General features: G+C 36.4%; 1 protein-coding gene across 3 annotated transcripts in view; it reads right to left on the bottom strand.

Annotated features, from left to right (window-relative positions):
- Positions 1-668: 668 nt before the first annotated feature.
- Positions 669-19,643, bottom strand: part of Zpbp (zona pellucida binding protein) — a 102,335-nt gene continuing 83,360 nt past the window's right edge. For all 3 annotated transcript variants that reach the window (XM_029554167.1, XM_029554165.1, XM_029554166.1), the window contains 2 exons: positions 13,933-14,110; positions 669-1,361 (listed from right to left, as the gene is read on the bottom strand). In XM_029554167.1, coding sequence (XP_029410027.1) covers positions 1,267-1,361; positions 13,933-14,110 — 273 coding nt within the window. In that variant the 3' untranslated portion in view covers positions 669-1,266. The remainder of the gene's footprint in view (positions 1,362-13,932; positions 14,111-19,643) is intronic.

The raw sequence follows: 19,643 nt of genomic DNA, 5'->3' as shown, positions 1-19,643 counted from the left end.
TAAGAAAACAATCACCTCCTGATAATGAAACCCCTGAGGGATAGTGAAGTATAGCCACAGGCCATTTACCTTCTGGTATTTGTGTGAGAATTCTGAGGCTGTTTGTCCACAAGGTGATCAAATAGAAGATTTATGAACTAAATTAATTAATGAAAGCCAACAAGCATAAATCCTTGTTTAGTCAACTGTGCTGAGATCCAACCTGTGTTACATTTTCCATTCACAGAGGCTTGTGTTGTTGTAAGAAAGGAAATAGGAAGAGCACAACAGGTCCATGCAGTAAATAGGTTATAAATGTAAATCAGGTGACAAGGAGGAAAACAGAACTACTCTTAAGGTATTCATGAATTTTCCTGTATTTAAATAATTACTTTTGGCAATTCTTCACATTGACATTTAATATCCCAATGTAAGAAAAGAGAAATATTAGAGGTAGCAGCAGAAACTTCTGTCACACAATATTCATTTTAATAGTAAAAGGAATGAAAATTGTGTTCATTTTTTTACTAGAAGTATTATCAGGGAAAGAAACTGCTTTAGTCTCTTTAAAAAGTTCAATGATTACTCTGTTCTAAAATGTCAAGAAGGTAATGTAAGGGACTTTTGGAGACAGGATCTCCTGTAGCCTAGACTGGCTCCAAATTCACTATGTAGCTGAGGATGACTATGAACTCCTGATATCCTGCCTCTACCTCCCAATTACTGTGCTTATAGGCATGCACTACCACACCTGGCTTAAGAAACTTTAAACTGAAAGCTTAAGATAGACATACTGAACTATATTAAAAACTCACAGTATCGCTGGGACTAGGTCTTATGATGACAAGTACAATAATAGGACCCCAGACATTTAAAAAACTGACTTGGAGATGTGAAAGGCCAAGTTAAAGTCTAAAATCCAATAAAACTAAATCAAAGTAATGCAATGAGATGAAATAATAAAAGTTCTTATAAAAGAATATGGTTGTCTGAATTTAGGCAACATATAGTAAAGATAAAATGAGATATATTTTTCAAAATTCCTGAAGATACAGAACATCTCAAACAATTTTTAAAATGCAGTGTGATACAAGAGTTATCTGGGAGTCAGATATAGATCTGGCATTAACGTATAAAGATTATACATACAGTGTTGGATTGAATGATGACACCATTTCTTTGTAAAATATGATTTTTTAATTTTGTCATAATAGTGATTTATTATATTTTAGCATTTCAAAAACAGACTTATGTGCAATAAACCACTGGATCATACAAGGCACTGTCCTATATGCATGCCTTCGCTCCAAACACTAGGCTGCTGTTGCACTGGAAGCAGTGAATTCCATCCCGCGGATTATACGATCCAGGGCTGCAGACAACTGTGAATAAAACATAGATTAGTAAGTGCCTTTCCCTAAGATATGGACCACAAAGAAGACAGAATATTGGGGCTTGATACAAGGTAGAGGAATGGGATCATTCAATCAGGGAAAACCATAAACTGTAAAACACACATGAATGGAACATGAAGGAAGGGTATTGAATGCTACGAGAAGAGGCCAGTTCAATGAAAAAGTCATGCTTCTAAGAACAGCTGGTTTCTCACGGAAGCTTAAAAGGCCAGAAGTGTTTAGAGAAATGTGATTCTAGATATGAAAGGCCACAGATACCAACTCAGGCTACATCACCCAGGAAAAGTATCTCTCATACCTGAAGGAGAAAGAAACATTTTCCCTGATTAAAACAAGCTACATGAATTCACAATAACCAAGCCAGTCTTAGAGAGAATACTGGAAGGAATACTCGAGACTGAAGAGAAAGGCCAGCACATCAATGATGCTATAGTGAAAAATAATGCTAAGAGAGATGTTATACAAGCTAGGGCTAAGGAAACAACACTCAAAATTGGCAAAAGAAAGAAATTAGTATACATCTTTCAATAATAACTCTGAATATTGATGGTCTCAATTCCTCAATCAAAAGACATGGGCAAGCTGACTGCATTAAAAACCCATCTTTGTATAGTCTACAATAACACAGTTCACCTACAACAGCAGACAATATCAAAGGAAGGTATCTCCTGTCTGGCATTGTTTCTTGTTATGTAGCTTTTAGCTATACACATGGACTGGCAAACAAGCAGGTGTCATTATTCGAATGTCTGAGAAGACAAATTCCAAGGCAAAACTAATCAGAAAAAATAAAGTCAGCCATTTCATTCTGATCAAGGGAACAATATACCTAGAATACACCAAAATTCTAAATACAATGCACCAGAATTAGGTGCACCCATTTTCATAAGCAAATACTACTAGGAAATAAGCTACACATCAATTCTAACACAGTAATAGTACAGAACTTCAACTAGGAGACTCACACAGGAGACAGGTCATCTGACAAAAAAGTAAGCAAAGTTAAACTGCAGTTAAATGGCACAAGAAAACAACTGAACATTATCAGGCATCTATACAACATTTCACCAAACACTATTGAGTACACATTCTTCTGTTCAGCCCTTGGAACTTCCTCTAAACTATACTAGGATACAAGGAATGCCTCAATAACTACAGGAAAATTGAAATAACTCCCTCATTCTACCAGATCATAATGGAATAAAACTAGAAATCAAAAGAAAAAGAACAGAAAATACAGAAAATTCCTAGATATGACACTACACACTAGTGAATGAAGAATGGATCATTGAGGAAAACAATAAAAAGTCTAGAACGGAACAATAATGAATACGCAACATACCAAATCTGTGGAACACAATGAAAGTGGTCTACAGATGAGTGTTTACAGCTCTAGGAGCCTACATTAAAATATCAGACAGATTTCAATTTTATGACTTAGTGATGCACCCAAAGGCACTGGAAAAACAAGATCACACCAAACCCAAAAGTAGTAGATGGGAAGAAATAACTAATATCAGGGCAGAAATCAATTAAAAAATTGGAAAAAAATGGCTGTAGATGGAGAAGTAGAAATGATGTAATATAGCACCCATGTATGAAATTCTCAAAAAAAAATTTAAATTAAAAAATAAAAAACACAATGAAGAATTTGTTCTTTGAAATGATAAGGTTGACAGAACCTTTGCCAAATTAATTTTTTTAAAAAGAGAGAGAAACAGGAGGAAGCTGTGGATGGACCATGGAGTCTGCAGCTAACACAGGGTGAAGAACCCAGGCCTGCAGGGAGTTCCACAACTCATGGCAGAAGCTGCAGAGCCAGAGAGGAGGCCAGATCTGACAGAGTATGGCACACAGGTACAGGGATTTCCGTAACTTACTGTGGCTGCTGAAGACCCAGGGTGTGGCCCAAAGCTGACACAGGAGAAGTTGTACAGGCACTAGGAGTTCCAACACTCCCACAAGAAATTGCCAGTCCAGAGTGGGAATCAGAGGTAACCAAGGTAAGCCCCACAGGGGAGCACTGACTTCTGCAACTCACAACAGAAGCCACTAATACAGGCAAGAAGCCAGTGCAGACCCTGGGTAAGGCACATAGGTGCAGGGAGTCTTATAACTTCTGGCAAAAACAGAGTGGGGACTGGTTAAGAAGGTCCACAGGCATGAGGACTTGTACAACTTGCAGTGGAAGCTGCAGACCTATGGTGATGGCCAGAACTGAGCCAGGATAAGCACACAAGTGTGAGGCATTAGACAATTCTCAGGGGAAGCAACCATGAAAGCAACTTCAGACATACAAGTTCCACACAGGAACAATGCAACATATACCCAAGAAACAAGATAACATGTATGTCTTTTACAAGAATTTCCAATCCCACAGTAATTATTCCCAATGATAAAAATTTGGAAGGAACCCAAAGAATTCAAAAGAATGATTACAACTATGTTCAAACAATCTAAAGAAGAAATAAAGGTACTCCAACAGAAAAACAGAGATTTGAATTAAATAAAGAAGTCAATTAAATATACAAAAACAGAATTCAAAAAGAGGTAAAAATTTCCAAAGAAAAACCAAACTGAAATGATGATAGAAATGAAAACTCAGATAAAAAGTTCAGTGGAATGCCTCACCAATAGAATGGATCATGTATAAAATGAGTTCCAGGACTCGAAGACAAGGCAGAGGAATACATCAGTTAGTAAATGTCAAAGAGAAAATATTTTAACTTGAACAGAACATGAGAAACCTTTGGGAGACCCCATGCAAAGACCAAATCTATGACTTATGAACACAGTAGGAAGAGAAGAGCACCACACCAAAGGCATAGAAAATATTTTCAATAAAACCATAGAAGAAATTGTTCAAAAACTAGAGAAAGAAATGGCCATCAATAAACAAGAAGCCTATAGAATACCAAATTGACAGGACCAGAAAAGGAACTCCCCATGATATATTACATGTAAACCACTAAAACTACAGACAAAAGACAAGGTCTTAAAAGCCAAAAGAGAAGGCTCAAGTTACCTACAAAGGCAGGACCATAAGAACAACAACTGACTATTTGATAGAAATATTAGAGAATGAAGAGCCTTGAAAAGTGAGTTCGATGATACAAAAGACCACAACTGCAAAGCCAAAAAAACTATTTTAATGATGAATAACATATTAAAAAACAATTGTGGTGGTTAGTTTGAGTCATCTTGATGCAAACTAGAAACACTTGGCAAGAGGGATTCTAAACAGAAATTTCCTCCATCATACTGGCCTATGGCCATGTGTGTAGGACATTTTCTTGACTGCTGATTGATGTGGAGGACCCACTCCACTGTAGGGTGTACCATTCTTGGGCAGGTGGGCCTGGGCTGAATAAGAAGTGTGACTGAACAACCCAGAGAAAGCAAGCTATTAAGCAGCATTCTTCCATGATCTCTGTTTCAGCTCCTACCTCCAAGTTCCTGCCTTGAATTCCTGCCTTTAATTTCCTCAGTGATTGGTTGCCTCAGTAATCTGTAAGCCAAATAAACTCTTTCCTCCCCAAGATGTTTTTGGTCAGTGTTTTAGCTCAGTAACAGAAACCAAACCACAACACAACTTTCAATATTAATTGTCTCAATTGAACCAATAAAAAGACATAGAGTAGTAGAATGGATTAGAAAACAAGAGAGATCTTTTTCCTGTCTCCAAGAAACACACATCGCCATTAAATATAGACACCACTTTAGGGTAAAAGGACATAAAAAGTATTCTGAGCTATGCAACTAAAAAACAAGCAGGCATAGTTATTCAAATATCTAACAAAATAGATTTCCAACCAAAATTATTCCAGAGAGAATAAAGACGGTCACTTAATACTGATCAAAGGACATTCCATCAAGGAGACATTACAATTTTAAACATTAATGTCCCAAACGTAGATGTACCCAATTTCAGAAAACAAAAACTACTAGGTGCAAAGTCATAGATTAATCCCAACATAGTGAGTGACTTCAGTACTACACTCAACAACAGTACTACATCTCCAATGTCATCTGGAGAAAAAGAAAATAAAGAGAAATATTGGAGTTAAATGACATCAAAAATTAAGTGGATAGATCAAACATCTACAGAATGTTCCACCAAAACACTAAAGAATACATATTCTTCTCAACAGGCTATAGAACTTTCATAAAAAATTGATCACATATTAGGGTACAAAGCGAGTTTCAACAAATAGAAGAAAACTGAAAAGATATCTTGTATTTTATCTGACCACAACTGAATAAAACTAGACAGAGATTCCACAAACTCATATAAATTAAAGAACACACTACTGAAGCATGAACAGGTCACTCAAGAAATCAAGAAGGAAAAATTTTTTAAATACCAAGAATTCAAAGGAAACGAAAGCACAACATATCAAAATCTATTAGACACAAGGAAGGCAACCCTAAGACAAAGGTTTACAATGCTAAGGTATTTCATAAGAATTTTTGAGAAATCTCAGACAAATAAATTAATGATACACTGTAAAGCCTTGGAAAAACCAGGAAAAACCAGACACTCAAAACAATAGATAGGTAGAAACAACAGAAATCAGGGCAGAAAGTAATGAAAGAAATGAAAACAAAAACAAAAACACAAAACATTAATAAAATTAAACATTTGTTCTTTGAAAAGATAAACAAGATTGGCAAACCATTAGCTAAATTAAGCAAAATAAAGAGAAGACCCAAATTAATAAAATTAGTGATTAAAAAGGAGACATTATTACAGATATCAATGAAATTAAGAAAATCCTGAGGATATAAATTAAAAATCTATACTCCACTAAATTCAAAAACAAAGAAATGGATGAATTTAAATTACATGCTAAATTAAACCAAGATGGAAAATAATTTCATCAAATCCATAAAAATCAGTGAGATTTAAACTGTAACAAAAAACTCAGAACTTGATGGATTTGCTGCAGGATTCTACCTGAACTCCAAAGAGGAATGATACTACCAAGAGAAAAATCAACACTACTCAAATTATTCCATAAAACAGAAAGGAAAGGAATGCTTCCAAACTATTTTTATGAAGTCATATACTGATGCTAAAACCAGATAAAGACACAACAAAAAGAAGAGAAAATTAGACTATCTGACATAGATACATAAATTTTCAATAAATTACTCACAAACCAAATTCAAGAATACATCCAAAAGAACATTCATTGTGACCAAGTCAGCATCATTCTTGTGATGCAGAGATGGCTCCAAATACATAAATACATGCAATACATCATGCAAATGAATGTAAAAAGAGAAAGTACACGATCATCTCAACACATGAAGAAAAGGCCTTTGAGAAAATCCAACATCCCATCATGATTAATGCCATGGATTAGCAAAGGATAGAAGGAGTTTACCTCAACATAATGAAGGCTCTATATCACAACCCTACAGCCAACATCATGGTAAATAGTCAAAACCTCAAAGCTTTCACACCAGATCAGGAATGAGACAAAGGCATCCATTCTCTCTAATTGTGTTTAGCATAGTGCTTGAACTCTTAGCTGCAGCAGTAAGACAAGAGAAAGAAATGAAAGCATACAAAGAGGAAGTCAAAGTTTTCCTTTTTGCAGATGATATGAGTCTATACATAAGAGACATTTAAAAGTCTCCACCAAAACTCTGGTCATCCTATCAACATCAAGCTACACAGTGCTTCCTAATCAAATTTCCAGAGGCATTCTTCACAGACATAAAAAGGATAGAAAAAAAATGTATATGGAGGCAAAAAAGATGAAATACAGTCAGAGCCATCCAGAGACAGAGCTGCAGAAGGTATCACCATACCTGATTTCAAGTTATACTACAGAGCCACAGTAATAAAAACAGCATTGTCCTGGCACAAAAAGACATATACTTGAGTGGAATAGAAGACCCAGATATAATTCCACTACAGCTACCTGATTTTCAAAAAAGATAACAAAATATAAATTGGAAAAACAAATCATGCATGGAAAATTTTATTTCAACAGGCAGAAAAATAAAACTGATTTTTTCTCTCTCTCAGAATAGGCAAAAATCAAATCAAAACAGATCAAGGACCTCAGCATAAGATTTGATACCCAGAAACTACTTAAGGGAAAAGTAGGAAGGATACCTCAATGGGAAGGAAGTTTCTGAGTAGAACTCTGATAGCACAGGAAATGATATCAATAACTGAAAAATGGGATCTCATGAAAATTAAAAGTTTCTATATAGAAAACTGCCAAGTGAAGCAGCAGTTTACAGAATGTGAGAAATCTTTCCCAGATAAACTTCTGACAGTGGATTGGTGACTAGTTTATATAAGGAACTCAAAAAGCTGAACAATGACAACAAAAATCTTCACTTCTATGCTGGGATTTTTGTCTGGCTTAAGCTTATGTAGATCTTGTGCATGAAATTTTCAAAAATTCAATAAAAAAGGAAAAAACTAACTGATTAGAAAGTAGGTTATGAAAACAAACACAAAATCCTCAAAAGAAGAAATGCAAAGGCCTAGTGAACACTTAACTGTCCAGCATTCTTAGCTATCAGGGAATGTAGATTAAGATCATTTTCATGTCTACCTCACCCCAGTCAAAATGGTCACACACATCAGGAATACAAATGACACCAGAGCTAGAGTGAATGTGGGGAAAGGGGAACTGGTGAGAGTGTAAACTACTGTAGCCCTTCACAAAGGTATGGAGCCTTCTCAGCAAACTAGAAATAGACCTACCACATGGCCCAGCTATACTACACTTGGGTGTGTACCCAAATGATTCTATATTACTACAGAGATACTTGCATAATCAGGTTTATATCTGGTCTATTCACAATATCTTGGGAACGGAGTTAACCTAGATGTCCAAAACAGATAAAGAAAATATGGTATAAACGCACAATGTAATTTTACTTAACTGTTGTAAAAATGAAATAATGAAATTTGAAGGTAAATGGATGGAACTTGCAAAAAATATACTGAGTGAGGAAACTGAAGCCCCCAAAACAAACATAAATTCTCTTTCTCATTTGTGGACCCTAACTTCAAATCTTCTGTATGCTTAACTTACAGTACAAGGGGAAGCAAGTGAACTAGAAAGGAGCTATTGTGGGGGATGCATTCAGAAAGGAAGGATAGTAGATTATTATTAAAATCTAAGTACAGAGGTGAAATACTGCAGCTAAAAAAGACTTAAGCCAGAAGGGGTACAAAAGAATAGGGGAAATTAGAGGATGAGAGGAAAGGCTAACAGAAAGGAAGGGTACATGAAAAAGCCATATGGAAACCTACAGTCTTACAAACTGAATCAAAAATTGGCAGGGCCTGGTGGTATATGCCTTTAATTCCAGCACTTGGGAGGCAAAGGCAGGAAGTTCTTTATGAGTTTGAGGACGGCCTGGTCTACATAGTGATTTTCAGGCCATATATAGAAGGGACAGTAGAACACATGCCAAAAACAAACAAAGAAACAAGCAAAAAAAACAGAGTGACAACTAGAGCTGAAAAGTTTACGTGGGGATGGGGTAAGAGGATGGGGCATAGGAAGAGGTAGGAAATGAGTTAACCAAAATTAAGAATGTGAGAAAATGCCTCATGGAAATGTACTAGCTGGTAAACTAATCACAAAGTTAGCTTTAAAGAAAAAGGACTTTGGGGGCCTGGAAAGATGACTCAGCAGTTAAGAACACTGACTACTACTGCAGAGGACCTGGGTTCGATTCCTAGCACCCACATGGCAGCTACCAACCATCTCCAACTCTAGTTCCAGGGGATCTGACATGCTCTTCTGACCTCTATGGGCATTGCATGACACAGGTGCACCTACCTCTGGTGTACCTACCTACTTGCAGGAATTACACTCATACACATAAAAATATAATCTCTATGGGTCAGGGAAGCCCCAGAAGTCTCCAAAACAACAAAGGCTATTGCCATTGTTCTTGGTTCGCCATCACAGCTACATGGTAAGATACTATTGCTGAAGATAAAGCATATGTGGGTTGTAAGATATAGAAAGGTCGATCTAGAACCAACCAGGAAACCTCCTTCATCCTGTTATCTAGCTTTCATAGTGCCAGAGGTGGCAGGCAGGTTTCTGGGAGAGAAAAGCCATCAATGACTTTATGGAGCACTGGTCTCTGCATGCTACAATATTCACCTGCTAAGCAAGATAGACCCACTGGCGCAATAGCAGCATTATAGGGTAGTCAACCACTTCCTGACAAGTTCTGAGCCCTGCTTCACAGGATAGAATTCATGCCTGGTACTGTAATCCTGGTCAAAAGCTCATGAGGTTTGTCAAAAGCTGTATGTTGAAACATACTATTGTTATTTTACTAAATGGTCATGCTATCAAATTGTCAAATTGCCTTCTAAAATATTTATGTTTAATTCCCACAGACCTAGACTATTATCCACCTTGGTCAGAGAAGTTTCTTTTTGCAATGGGTAGGAAGGAGTTCATGCTGAGACGGATAACTTGTTAAAGTGCTGAGAATAAGTGACTGTGAGTGACCAGCCCAAAATGGACATCTTAATAATCCCCTGCCGAGGCACAGGGAGGAACAGGAGAGCAGGAAGAAAGAATGCAAAAGCTGCAAAATGAGGAGGACTCTTGTGAAGTCCTTGTTCTCTACATGACATAACTGTGGTACACATGAACTCACAGAAGCTGTGGTTATCTACAAATGATCAAGCTAGTCAAAATTCCAGTATCAATGGGGAAGCTGTTCATAAAGTCCCACCACAAACTTAGGAACTGTTGGCAGGTGACAGTTGCTGGGAAGAGATATTTTTCTTTGGTCATGTGGACACTAGTAGGTTGTTCATGCTTCAGCAGATGGCCCCACAACCACAGACATACAGACAGCACTAACTGAAGTGGAAAATAAAAGGAAAAAAAAAGGACATGAGGTTTAGAGGAGGACATGTTGCAGGGAGTCCAGGCAGAGTTGGAAGGGGCAAATGGGGAATGTATATGATCTTAATACATTATATACAAGTATTAAACTATCAAAGAATAATAAAATATATTTATAACTACTGGACATTCCAACAAATACCAGTAAAATTCGGAAAACTGTAAGGTCATGCCTTAAGTATATACTCTGCCAAATAAAGAAATTAATTTCTTGATGCATATATGTCCTACTAAACCAAAGATGAGATAAACAATTTAAACCAACATACAGCAAGCAATGAGATTGAAATAGTAATAAAAAATATCTCCTAACAAATGCCTCATTCCAGATGGTTTTATTGCAGAATTCTATAAGACCTTTATAGAAGATCTTTAAATAATGCTTCAATAATTATTTTACAAAATAGAAAAGTAAGGAATGCTTCTAAATTCCTTCTACTAAGCAAGAATCATCTGACAGCAAAACCAGATACAGAAACAACAGAAAAATAAAATTATATACCAATTTTGATGATGAACACAGATGTAAAAATTCTGAATAAAATACTTCCAAAGGAAATCCAGGAATACATCAAAAAGATCTTCCGTCATGACCATATTTGCTTCATTTCAGAGATAAAGGATGGTTCAACATATGAACATCAATAAATGTAATTCATCACATAGACACATAGACAAAAATCTTCTCAATAGATGCGGAAATGGCCTTTGATAAAAAATCCAACATCTCTTTCTGATAAAATCATTGGACAGGTAGAGATGGCTGGAACATATATTAACATAATAAAGTTTATTTATAACAAATCTGTAGCTAACATCAAGCTACATGGAGAAAAACTCAAAAGCATTCCTACAAAAATCAGGTACAAAACAAGTATGTCCACTTTCCCAGTCCTACTCAATATATTATTCAAAGCCCTAGCCAGAGCAACTGCATAAGATAAAGAAATAAGGAGGCTACGGAAAGGAAAAGAGGAAGTCAAAAGTTACTGTTTTGTAGGTGATCTGATTCTGTACATGAGACAACCTAAATGCCCACAAAAAAACAAAAACTCTTACAGTTGTTAAACATATTTAGCAGAGTGGCAAGTTATAACATTAGTACACAAAAATCTTTCCATGTACCCCTAAAAATCATACTGAAAAAGAAATTAGGAAAACAATGCCATTCACGGAGCCAAAGTGAGTAATATTTTGAAATAACCAAGGAAATGAAGAATTTCTGTAATGAAAATTTTAAGCTATTGAAGAAAGAAATCGAGGAAGACAATTGAGGAAGAATGAAAGACCTCCATATGCTCACGGATAGGGAAAATCAATCATCCTACCAAAAGCCATCAAAAGATTCAATGGTATATCAATCAAAATCCTACTGCAATTTTTCACAGAAATAGAAAAAAAACATTAAATTTACAGAAGGAAAAAAACTCAGATACCCAAATCCACCCTCAGGAAAAACAGCAGTGCTGGAGAGGCTCCTATACCTCATCTCAAAGTACACTTTAGAGACATACTAATACAAACAGCACAGCACTGGTTCAGAACAAACTCAGAGATAAAGGAAGCAGAACAGAAGCCCAGATACAAGGCCACGTATCTTCAGGTACCTGGTTTTTGACAAAGATTCCCAAAAGTATATACTGGGTTAAAAAAACCAACATCTTCCTCAAATGGTGCCATAAAGACTGGTTGTGTACATGTAGGCGAGTGATACTAAAATCTTGTCTTTCACCCTGCACAAAAATCAAATCCAAATACATCAAAGAACTCAACATAAGACCTTAAAGTATAAAACTGCTATTGGATTATCTCACAAGTTACAGGCATAGGGAAGCACTTTTTAAGCAGACCTCCAGTCATCCGGGGAACGAAGTGAAGAAGTAACAAATGAGACATAAAATGCAAAATGCAAAAAAGCTTCTATAGAGCAAGGGAAACTGTAAATTGAGTGAAAGGCAGCCCACAGAATGAAAATACTTACCAGCTATACTTAACAGAGACTATCTAAACTATACACAATTTAAAATCAAACATCGAAAATTAGTTTATAAACTAATTAAAAAACACAATAAAAAATTTTGAACAGAGGTACCATGCATAGGTGGCTAATACTGATATCAGAAGCAATGAACTATTAAATGGAAATCTCAGTGCCAGGTATAGAACATCTCCCTAAAAGCTGTGAGTCAGCAAGGTCCTCAAAATTATTTAGATTATGGCCATGGCCACTGGATTCCCACCAGAACTGGTTGGAAAGACCCTATTACTGAAGGCACCACACACCTTGGTTTTGATATACAGAGAAACCATGCTAGAACTGAGCTAGAAGCATTCTTGCTAGCTAGCTTTCATAGTGCTGGAAACTGCTATAAAGACTGCTGGGGAAGAAAAGCCAGCAAAGCTCTACTATAGCTTTAGACCTTGCATGCTATAATAACATCTTGTCAAGCTTACTGGTACAACAGTGGCACAGCTGTTTGGGGGGTAACCAACTGATCTCTGGATCTGAGACCCACTCCTTAGAAGTGAGTTCATGCTCAGTACTGTGCACCTGGTGGTCAAAACCCAAGCCTTTGGAGGCTGTAGACAGTAGAGGACAACCTACCATTTTTATTTTGCTAAACAGACATGTCAAACTACCTTTTAAATATTTACATTTAAATATTTACCCATAGACTAGTGCTATCCTCAGCCTAGATCAAAGGAGTTTTTCTTCATAGCCAATGTCAGTTAATGCAGACTCAAGGCTTTCCAAAAAGCTCAGAACATGTGACTGTTGGGTGTTCAGCATTAAAAAGGACACTCATATTACCCCTTCCAAGGTTCAGGAACCATCACAGAAGATGAGTAGAAAAATGTAGGAAGGAGGATTGTGAAATACTGTCTTATGGGAATGACATGGCTATGGCACTTGTAAACTCACAATACCTGTGGTTGCTTACATAGGGCCTACTTAAGACTGAACCAGTAAATATTCAGTCATAGATATGAAGGGCTCATAGGGACCCACTCTGCCCAGGGGAGCTAATGGTAGTAGACGGTTGCTGAAGGAAAGTCATTGTTGCCAGTGAAAAGTTATTCATGTTCCAGTGGACAGCTTCACACCCATGTCTACTTTAACTGGCTCAGGTTAACAGAGTAACAATGCAGAAAGAAAAAAAAAGGCCTGAAAGTAGGACTGGGATGTGGTGGAAAGGAGAGAGTGGTGTGGATGGAGGAGGACAATAGAGGGGCACAGGTGAGTGTGAGCAAAATGTTTCATATATCTGTGTGTCAAAGAAACTAAAGTCACAAATACCTTCTCTGGGCTACACAAAATTAAACTCATCAAAAACAGATGCTGCATGGAATATGATTAGTTTCTTTTTAGGGTCATCCTAGTAACTGCCTAATACTGCTCCTAAGTCCTCTTTGTTATAATGTTAAATCAAGCTCGAAATTAAGCCAGCTTCTTTTCTTTTACATGTTTATAATATAGTCTCTTCAAACATACTACTTGAGATAACAAAATTCAATACCTAAATGACAATTTTAAAAGAAGTGATAAATATTCATGTAGACATAATCAAAGTAAGTGAATTTTCATCAAAATTAAGCATGAAGCATAGTTCATTACATACCACAGCACTCAGGACATCTTGGATGTTTCAAGGAATTGATTCCATACCCTGGAAAGCAGCGATTAATCCAAATCATTTGGAGAGTACCTTCAATATAGTATATTTCAGGTAATGGCTCTACACGTTTGCCCAGAGCTTCTACTTGTTGGTTAAAAAATCTCTCTATGAGATTTTTAGCCTGAATTAGAGATATAATTTGAAAAAGAGTTAGTATAAACAAATATGTTTGGAATAAATAAGGCAGAGTACAAGAACAACAAAGTCTCAAGGTCTTTATCTTGAATTCATAAGATATAAATAGCATGCAAAAAACCTCAAATATTTCAAAATGTAATTCTATTTCTATATGTGATAGAAAGAAATGATTTGCATATTATAAGCAACTCTTGTTTTGATTTTTGAGACAGGGTCTCACTATGTCGCCCAGCTTTCCTGGAACACACTATGTAGACCATCTCAGGCTGGCATCACATCAATCCATCTCCCTCTGCCTTCTGAGTGATGGGATTAAAGGCATGTGCCACCATGCTTGGCCATAAGTAACTATCTTGGTCCTTTTGGATTTGGGATAATATACAGACAGGCACCTGAGCAAACTCAAGGCAGATACTTCAACATATTTTATAAAGATAAATTTGCTTGAAGTAGTTTATATATCACTAAGAACTATGTCTCCAACCATACCCTTCATTCTCTTAAGGAAATTAGGCCTAAAGTCAAGATAAAATCAAAATAACTTAGAGCTCTGTTGTAAAACAAATTTAAGGGATACAGAGATGGCTCAGAATTCACTGCTCTTCCAGAGGAGCAGGGTTTGATTCCCAGCACCTACATGACAGTCAACAACTGTATGTAACTCTAGTTCTAGGGAATCTGATACCCCTTCTGACCTCTGCAGGCACTGCAAGACATGGGTACACTAACATACATGCAGGCAATATACTCATACACATAAGAAATAAAAACAAAACCCAAAATATTTTTAAAAACAAATTTATAAAATAAGATGTGGTTTTCATCTATGATTACCTCAATATTTAATAATGACTGTGAGTTGGATGCTCAAAAAAGCAAGAAGCTTATGCTTTTTCTATGAGTGATAGCATCAGTGATGGTTTGAAAAAGAATATCTACCACTGACTCCAAGTTTTTGAAAACTTAGCGCCAGTTGCTAAGTTTATGGAGGTTTAGGAGGTATGGCCTTGCTGGAAGAAGTATGTCACTGCTGGTAGGCTTTGAGAATTCTTAAGCCTTGTCCCACTTCCAGTTTCTCTCTCTCTGCTTCCTGTGCTTGTGTGAAGATATGAGCTCACAGCTTTCTGCTCTGGCTGCCTCTAGCACCATACCTCCCTGCCATGATGGACTTTTCTCCATCTGGAACAGTAAGTCCAAATAAAATCTTCCTTCTCTAAGTGGGCTTACTCACGTTTTATCACAACAACAGAAAAGCAAATAATACAGCATCTCTGCATTAAAGCATGAGATACGTTTATGCATTCAAACCCACTACAATAAGTTCTCCTTCATTCTGCCACAGCAACCTGAACCTTCAGTCCAATCTGGAGCTAGGACAAATGGACACATGTTCATCTATAACCACTAATAGTGCACCTCAACTTGTCTGACTACTTTAAATATCATGCTAAGTATATTCTTTCTATTAAAAGGTCTACAAATAATTAAAATGCTTTTCAACAAACTGAACTCCACATAAATATGAATCTTGTTGCTCTATTACTTAATTGCCTATATCTTTTCACAGGCTTCATAGACTAAATGGTGTTTTATGATTTTGATAAATCTAGGTGAATTTCTCAGTGTTTCCTTGCACAAACATATATTTATTAAGGAAGTACTTAAAGAATTAATTATATATAATCTGATATCTTTTAAATACGAAGCAACAGGGGCTGGAGAGATGGCTCAGCTAAAGAGTACTGGCTGTTCTTACAGAATACCCAGGATTGAATCCCAGCACCCACATGGAAAACCATGTACAAAGCAAGTTCCAGGGGATCCAATGCACTCTTCTGTCCTCCTTGGGCATTGCATGATATGGGTGCACTTACATACATGCATGTATAACACTCATGCAGAGAAAATAAAAATAAATAACAAAAAATTAATTGTGACACAAGAATTAACTCTTCAAGGACACATGTTCATAATCACTCAAAATTCTACCATTCTATGCAAAAAAAAACAAGAAAGGAATAAAAACACCACAAACAAAAGTAACAAATCCAGTGATCTACATCTGAACACCTGACTGGCAAAAATTAGTCTACTATTCCCCATTCCCCTCTAAAAATGAAAGATAAGTCTTATTTAATAAAAATGGGAGAAGATATAGAAATTGAATAACAATTTCTTATACTGTGTATGTTGACTGTAGATTTGTAGTTAGTAATTTTGTATCAAATTTACAATGGAGGGGTTTTCAGTTAGGAAAAGATTACAAATATAAAAGTAAATCAATGACATAAGAATAATAATTATAAAACCTTTTCTGAAACTAAAGTTCTAGTTTGAAAAAAAACATATATGACTGAATAAACATTGGATCTCTTGACTCTATTCCTCTTATTTACTCCCTAAATATTTTTAAAAATATTTTAATATTTTTATGTTATGTTTATGAGTGCATTGCATACATGTAGGTAAGTGCACCCATGTTGTGCAATGCCCATGGAGGACAGAAGAGGCTGTTGGATCCCCTGGAACTGGAGTTACAGATAGTTGTTAGTTGCCATGTAGGTGTTGGGATTCGAACCCAGGTCTTCTGCAAGAACATTCAGTATTCTTAACTTCTGAGTCATCTCTCCAGCCCCACTCCCCAAATCTTTATTGGACAGATAAGTGTATGTGCATATGAATCAATATGTTCTACAATTATTGGTGAAAGGCTACAGGAATGGAAAAGCAACAATTTCCACAATAAACAATTTGTAATATATTTTTGCTTCTTCAGACAAAAGTTGAACAACTTATTTTGAACATCTTAATCTCCTTCATTGAATTTGCCAAGTTAACAGTCAAAACTACATGGAAAGGTTTTAGTATTTGTTCTAGACTAGACCACCAAACTCAGCAGGCAACAATTACATAAGATTATGGGTAGTTCTGGACAGTTAGCAAATATCATATATTATACAAAATCTGAGTATAATTTGGAGTTTTAATTCCATTAAAGGCTACTAAACACTGCAGATATCTATTAGACAGTCCTTTTGAATACTCTGGGTAACATCTTATTATGATTCCCTCTCTATGGGCCTTGGATACACCTGTCCCTCTGAGTTGGTCTGCAAATGCTTCCAGCTTGGGGAGTAGTAGCCTAAATCCTGTTGCTGCTTTGGGTCTATCTCTAGTTCCTCCCACTGCTCCAGGGCTCAGCCATCCCTACTGGCTATTATGGGCTTCACATCATCTTCCCATGTCCTCTCCTTGGGCTTTGAACCCACCCATCCCCTGAGATAGCCTGAGAGTACCTGACATGGCCTCTGGTAGCTCAAATTACACAGTGCCCATTCATCTACTTTGGAACCATCCCACTCTTTCTGTTAGAGACCCACATACTACCCTAGTAAATCAGGCCCTGCCACTGCGGCCTGATTCCTCTGCACTCTGAAGATCTCCATTCTCTCCTTGAGTACTGTCCCCCTTCCAGCCTTGTGTCCAGGCCCCTGCTCTTTCCACCTCAAATTTCTGGATAAACTTCCTAATCCAGAACGCACCCACCGCATTCTGAACTCCTGCACCTAGACAAGCTGCCTTCTCCAGTTTCAGGGCTCACACCCATTCCTCCTAGCTACTTAGACTCTCTCCATGCTGACCCCACCCCAGATTAAGCTCTACAATGCCCCCCATCTTCCTGCCTGAGACCACCTCACTAGTCTACCTTTACCCAGCCACTGGATACCATAGCCTTGAATTCCCTTCACCCCACCAGAGAGCACTTCACTAATCAGCTTGGAGCCATCCTGTCCCAACAATAAAAAACCAAAAGTGAGAACCTGAATCACACACCAACTAACTATTCACACTTGAGCAAAAAAAAAAGAGCTACATCAACAATATAAACAGAACCAAACTTCAACTAAACAAAGGCATACTAGAATTAAACATAAGACATACAAACAAAAGAAACCTATATGGCCAAACAACAATGCAAGTATAAACAGATCTGTCAATAATGCTGAACATTGTCTCAATTCCACAATTAAAAAAACTAAATTAGCCTAATAGATAAGAGAACTTGGATCTTTTTGTTGCCTCTAAGAAACACACCTTACCATCAAGGATAGACACTAACCCTTAGAGTAAAAGGGTAGAAAATGTATTTCTAGCAGTGGAGCTAAGAAAAAAGTTGGCAGAATAGTTCTAATATTTGACAAAGTAGTCTTCAAACTTAAACCAATCACAAGAGATAGCAAAGGTGATTTCATACTTTAAAGGGAATAATCCACCAAGAAAATATTACAGTTCTAAACATGTACATCTCAATTAGGGTGCACCCAATTTCATAAAACAAACACTGATAGATCTAAAGCCACAGACGAACTCCTACACAGTTATACATGGTAAATTTAATACCTCACTATCTGCCACAGATAGGTGATTCAGATACAAAATAAAAAGAGAACTATTGGAACTAATAGGATGTGTCAAATAAAACAGCTATAGAACACTCAACTCAAGTAGTAGAGAATACATATTTTTCTCAGCAGTGCCTGAATTTTTTTCTAAAATAAATCATATATTAGGACAAAATTAAGCCCTAACAAATAAAAAAAATGAAACTATATCCTGTAACCTATTTGACCACAATGGGAATAAAGCTAAATATAGAAAACAAGAGAAAATGCAGAAACTATAAAAATTAGTTGAGATTAAGCAACACACTACTGAATGCTGAATGAGTCCCGAAAGAAATAAAAAAGCAAAAATTTTCTAGAATTGAATGAAAATGAAAACACAACATACAAAAAGCTATAGGATACAATGAATGCAGTTCTAAGAAGAAATGTTTATAGCCCTAAGTTCCTACATAAGAATATTTGAGATGTCAAATAAGTAGCCTAATGATGCAACTTAAAGCCTCAGAAAAATAAGGAAAAACCAAGCCCCAAAGAAGTAAATGGGAAAATAATTACTACCGGGGCAGAAATAAACAAAATAGAAAAGAAAAAAAGTTTTTTAATTAAAAAAATGAAGAACTGGTTCTTTGAAAGATAAACAAGATTGACAAACACTTAGCTAATTAACCAAAAGAAAGAGAGGGAAGTTATAAATTAACAAAATTACAGATTAAAGGGAGACAGTACTACAGATACCAATAAAAGTCAGACAATCATGAGGGCATATGTTTAAAAATCTACATTCCACTAAAACTGAAAAATCTAAAAAAAAAATTCAGATACATACAACCTACCAAAATTAAATAAATAACTTAAGTCTACCTATTACTAGCAACAAGAGTGAAGCAGTAATAAAATATCTCCAAACTAAAGGAAAAAGAAAAAGCAAGAAAAAAAAAAAACCCTAGGTTCAGATGGATTCACAGCCAAATTCTACCAGATTCTCAAAGAACTAACACATCCCTGCATTCTACCACCACTGCCACCATCATCGTCATTATCATCTCAGCTCTGCCAACACCAGTGCATGTTGCTGGCACTTTCCCAACCCTGCCCTGGTGAGTTTCCTTT

The sequence above is a fragment of the Nannospalax galili genome, unplaced genomic scaffold (genome assembly GCF_000622305.1).
Source record: "Nannospalax galili isolate Female #2095 unplaced genomic scaffold, S.galili_v1.0 scaffold304, whole genome shotgun sequence".
Lineage (NCBI taxonomy): Eukaryota > Metazoa > Chordata > Mammalia > Rodentia > Spalacidae > Nannospalax > Nannospalax galili.
The sequence above is the reverse complement of the archived record's forward strand: the minus strand, read 5'-3'. Positions and strand labels throughout refer to the sequence as shown.